This window comes from Phoca vitulina, unplaced genomic scaffold, assembly GCF_004348235.1.
Source record: "Phoca vitulina isolate PV1807 unplaced genomic scaffold, GSC_HSeal_1.0 scaffold1, whole genome shotgun sequence".
NCBI classification, from domain to species: domain Eukaryota; kingdom Metazoa; phylum Chordata; class Mammalia; order Carnivora; family Phocidae; genus Phoca; species Phoca vitulina.
In genome coordinates, this window is record NW_022589704.1 from 39,047,774 (window position 1) to 39,053,199 (window position 5,426).

The following is a 5,426-nucleotide window of genomic DNA, read 5'->3' on the forward strand; positions in this document are numbered from 1 at the left end:
TTCCTTCCTTCCTTCCTTCCTTCCTTCCTTCCTTCCTTCCTTCCTTCCTTCCTCCCTTCCTTCCTTCCTTCCTCCCTCCCTTCCTTCCCTTCTTACTTTCTCACATTTTCTCTCTCTTTTTTGAAAGAAGGTATCTTAAAAGGAGGCATAGAGTCCTGACTCTGTTAAGGGCTGTTAATAACTTTTAGTAAAACGCTGGGGCCATTTAAAGGCAACATGTAGCTTTTTACTTACATTTGGGATGAAGAATATTCTCTTGACTTCAATACCAGGCTCATGGCTAGGTAACTACATTTTTGAAAATCCCAACCTTTGTTGGGAGACCGTAGATCAATGTAAAGAGCCTCAGGGAAATTGAGCTTTGATAATCTTCACTGTAAATACACATGGTGGGAGGGAGTAAAAATGTTCTTCACTGTGTCAAAAGGAGAAGTCCATCATCTTACTTTTTGATAGCCTAGCATGGTTAGAGGTCAAAACAGGAAGTGCCATTGTTTAGAGGCAGAAACATGAAAGTTCTGTTCTTAAAAACACCTTCAACTTTCTTCCCCATGAGGACATTTTGAATGCAGGAACTCTGGGTGGGACCATATGGCTTCCTGTATTCTCTTTAATCAAAGTGGTAAAGTTTGTTTTTGTTTTAAAATGCAGTTAAAGGAAAGATATTTTGACTGTCAGAGAGAACAACATTCAGTTCCTTTTAGATTTTTATGAGCATCTGTGATCATTTGTCATATATGGCTAAAAAATGACCAATACTGATGAAATGCCATTTTATTTTTAGAGAAAAGCTTCAACACACTTTCCCAGAGTAATTTTTTAAACAATCTCTGCTTCTTTCCAGGGACGTTTTGTCCATGGCTAAATGTAGGTACATACACTTTTATGATAAAAACCATCTTTTTACCCAAATAGACTGATGGCAAAAGACTTAAATGCTAAGGTCTCTGGAACTGATGATATAGAATTCCACTTTCTAGGTTTCTGTGCACAAATACTAATAGTCATTCTTAAGACACTTGTTGGCTTGAGGCAATATTTTAAAGAAAGAGAAAAATGTCATAAACCTAAAAAATGAAGGGGAAGCCAGAAAACAAATAACATGGTAAATAGATCTCTCGGTCTCTAACCTTTCATTTCCAACCTTTCAAGTTTGCTCCCAGCCCATGTTTGATGGCAAATGAATATTCTAGAACCAAACTAATCATTCAAAGTAAGGATAGGCGTAATTTTCTATAGGTAGAATGAATCCAAATAGCTTTCTTTCTCTTTTCCTCATGAAATAAGACTATTTCAAAAAAGAATATACTGATATATTGAGGGAATATTTTCAGCCCAAATGCTTAATTAGAAGTTTATCTTTATTGGTAAGCTGTCATCACACCAAAAATGCAACTTAGTAGAGTAACAAAATAAAAGACAAAATCCTCAGATAATAGCCTAGGAAATTAAGATAAAACACCTCTCTACACATCCAGATCCAATCAAGGACTTGACAAAGGACACCATTTTGTGTGTTCTTCATTTTGGTCTTAAATATATTTGAGTTTGGCATTCCTTACATATTGATTTCTGCATACAATCTGTGGAAAAAGAAGTTTTCTGACTTCCCTATTAGAGAATATGAAATGACTGGCCATAATGAAAAGTAAGAAGCATTTTGCAAAATCATCAAATAAGTCTAAGAATAGGTGGTGTTATACTGAATCTCCTAATCCAGCCATCAACTAGGTCTTTATTTTTTTTCTACCAGCAGAGTGTAAAAGAGGTAAAGTTATATGACCAGAATGAAACTTTCTAGAGGTCTCTTTATCCCACATATGTTATTGCAACAGAATGTGCTTGAGATTCCATTTCTCATCTGCAGAAACCAAGGGAAGCAGCAAGAATTAGCAGAGTAGAAGATGGGAAAGTGATCATCCCAGGGTCTTAAAGTTTCAGAGTGTGATGTGAGCACAGGGCTATTCAGTTTAGCCTCCTAACTTTTCACTCTCCAAGATCATAGTGTTTCTGTTTTGTTTTACAAGGTGAGTTGGAAATTTAATGGGGTTTATTTATGCAGTTGGAATTTTGAAATAGAGGGTAAATTAAAAGGAAGTAAGACTTGATTGCAGGATCAAAGTTCTGTTTGAAAACTGTGGGGTTCTTACAGGAAGAAATTAGAAAGCTTTAAAAAGCTGTACACTTAAAAAGTATTTTACAGTTTACAAAACACTTTTATATAAAATTATTTCATTTACACATACAATGAGGGAGCTCCGGGGTCTACTAGCAGAGCTGTGACAGTAACCATGCATCTCGTTGCCTCATCTAAGACTCTTTGCATTTTCTCTTTTTCTTTCTCTCTCCCACTCTCCTTCTCTCCTTCCTCCCCCTACCCCCAATGATTGATTCTGAAACTTACTATATGGATGCTTAACAACACAAAGAACTAAAAACTTTTTGAGGGCAAATTTAGTGTCCTATTTATTTTTGCATCTCTAGTAACTAATCCAACAGAGCTATTCAGCTAAAATTTGTTGAATGAATGAACACAATAAAATAAAAAGACAATCTGAAACAGAACTCTTTCCAAATAGTAAATAAGTAAATGAAAATAGAAAATTAATACTATAGATTTTAGACAATTATTTAGAACATCAAGTACTAGATTAGATGCTATCTATCTATCATCTGATCTATCTGTCATCTATCTTGGTAGCCTCACTCCAAATAATACATTTTATTATCTGTTATTATTTACAAATTTTCAGGTCATTAAGTCAGAATTAAAATTTAGAAAGATTTGTCTTGTTTTACTGACAGCTTAGAAGTTAGATTCCATTCTTCAGTAACATAAGGTTGATTGGAATACAACAAATAAAAATGGTCATTGACAGTTATTTCTCAGTAAAACTGGGGGAAAATGGTCATCATTATCTGTCACATCCGGGAAAGTATAAGACTGTGACCATTAACTTTCATTCTATTTATGGCAGTTTTCCTTATTTATTGTTGTTATAGTTCCTTTATAAATTTCACAGGTTTCTGAAAGCATCAATGGATCATTTTTATATTATTCCATCAGCCTGGCTTATCCATGAGTAGATTTCAACTGGCAGCTGGCCATGCTTAGATAAAACAAGATTTCATACATATATTTTGTTCTGCCTGCATGTCTAGGTAAAGATCCTGGATGTGTTGAGCTTTATTTTATTTCTGCAAAGTCTCTCAAAGTAAATATTTGTGTGTGTGACTTGGAAGAAAATTTAGAGGAAGAACTAATTTGTTATTTATTTAAGACTCAGAATCATTGAGGTCCCATCCTCGCAAGACACACTGAGAAGAAGAATCTCAAAGAATATACACATTTTACAAAACCAAACCCATAAAGCAAATAAAGATGAAATATCCAGTATCCAATTTAGATTCTCTAGATCCATACCAAAGAAGAAAATACGGAAAAAATGGCCCACGCTATAATTTTGCCAACTTAGTTAACTGCTGCTAAGAAACACTACATGATGCCATCTAGTGACAGGTGACCAACATATGATTAATCACAGAAATGATGGGGTGAGGAGGTGAATTTCCAAGGGGTTTTGTATGTAAGGAGAAAATCCTTCTGAGAGAATTACATTGGATAGATTAGTTTTATTTCTCTGGGTACACGGAGTGTATGAAAATTTATCAGAGAGCTGCAGCGTGGGGATTTTTATTTTGAAAGACTGCATTGCCACCTACCTCCAAATCTGCACCTCCACCTCCTTCTGCCGCTGCCCTTCACCATCCAGTCCGCAGCCGAGCTCAGAACTGGTGAGTGTCCTCAAGCTGTAGCCCCCCGTAGAGTGACAGGTGGTGGAGGTGGAGCACTTTAGAAACCAGTCTCAAAAAAAAAAAAAAAAAAAAAAACCAACTTCAAAAAAGGAACCAAGATGATTCCTAAAACAATCTGTACCCAATTAAAAATAACAACAACAATAATAAATAAACTGCTGGAAGTTCAAAGAGTAAAACTAAAATAAGGACCAGAGGAAATCATCTTTGTTTTTCTCAGTCAACGACCGTGCAGACCTGATGCTGCCTTGTTCCTTGTACCAAAGCCTCACGGAAAATGCCAGAGACCTCTCTCTAAATGGCTGTAGCATTATGCCCTAAGGGAAATAATTTTCTCCAACATTTCTCATCTTTTGTAAACAGATGGCATAGGTTTTTTTTTTTTTTTTTTTTTTTAAGCGAAAGACCAACAATCTGTCAACTGTGGAATTCTCATAGTCCAATAGTTTCTTTTTGGTTAATTTTTCACAACTAGATTAACCAGTGCTGCTGCCATAGATACATTTAAGAAAATGAGACACTTCCCTGTATTCACGTATATCTGATTAAAGCTCAATAGGACTATCTCAGTTGCCTCAGAAAAATATAAAGTTAAAAACCCTTGTGAAATGAAAAGAAAAGCTTATCAAAATCTCCAGCTTCAAGTGCATCTAGTTGTTTTCTTTTTATTGTTGCCTACATGCTGTGATTGGAGCACAATGTGTGGAAATTGCATAACCATTATTTCCACAAATCAAAGCTATTGAGAAATGGGAAGGCCACGCAGGAGCTGCTGCATGAAATGTTGATTTAAAAAAAATTCTGCCTTTATGTCTAAAGTCTTCCCTTCTTTCTTTTAACTATTGTTTAGTTTTAACCATCACTGGGCTTTGTTTTGTTTTTTAACTAAAATCAGAATTAGCTACAGGCCAAATAACATTTTTTGAAGAGTGTTGTCTCTGTTTCTTATATTTTTCTTTTGTTCAACTTCATTTTTTTATTTTTTGATATCTGGACTAGTCTAGGCTAAAGGTTCTGAATTCAAGGATTGGAACCATCAAGGTAAACTTCGGTGCAATTTCCATGCCTCAGAGGGAAGTTTTGGTGCCCTCAGCCCAATCCGCTCTAGGTTGGGTGTGGGGGGGGGGGCGCTAAAAGAGTCCTTTTTCTACTTCTTTCACATTTAAAATTGTCATCAGTTAGGTGATCATTCGGGTCAAAGTGAGCCTGAACCCGTTATTAGTGAATAAAGCAAAACACGTCTCATTCGGCTTATTCCAGCTCTGTTTCCCTTGTCCAGCAGAATTTTGGTCGCACTACTCTGATTGATGCCCACACACTTCTTTCTTTAGAGCCACAGGTACTGCTGAGAACTTAAAAACTTCCCCTTTTCCACTGAATATATCAGTGTTAGGCTGGGGATGGGATGGGAAATCTGGAGGTGCAAATGGGTAATTTACCTCAGAGTGAAGTGCACTGTGGTTGGGAGAAGATCTACTGGGGTTATTCTATTAGCCCTGCCCATTTTAAAGTCATTTTGAGGAAGTAATAGTCTGCAAAAAAAGACAAAATTTAGCGATGCGTTGACACTTTCCAACACCTGGGATATAATGAGCATAGATATCTTTTCA

General features: G+C 36.1%; 1 protein-coding gene across 2 annotated transcripts in view; it reads right to left on the bottom strand.

The window, feature by feature from the left end:
• SLC39A10 (solute carrier family 39 member 10) overlaps nt 1-4,130 on the bottom strand; it is a 131,648-nt gene extending 127,518 nt beyond the window's left edge. For both annotated transcript variants that reach the window (XM_032405802.1, XM_032405821.1), the window contains exon 1: nt 3,724-4,130. In XM_032405802.1, the coding sequence (XP_032261693.1) occupies nt 3,724-3,769 (46 nt within the window). In that variant the 5' untranslated portion in view covers nt 3,770-4,130. The remainder of the gene's footprint in view (nt 1-3,723) is intronic.
• Between the last annotated feature and the right edge of the window lie 1,296 nt (nt 4,131-5,426).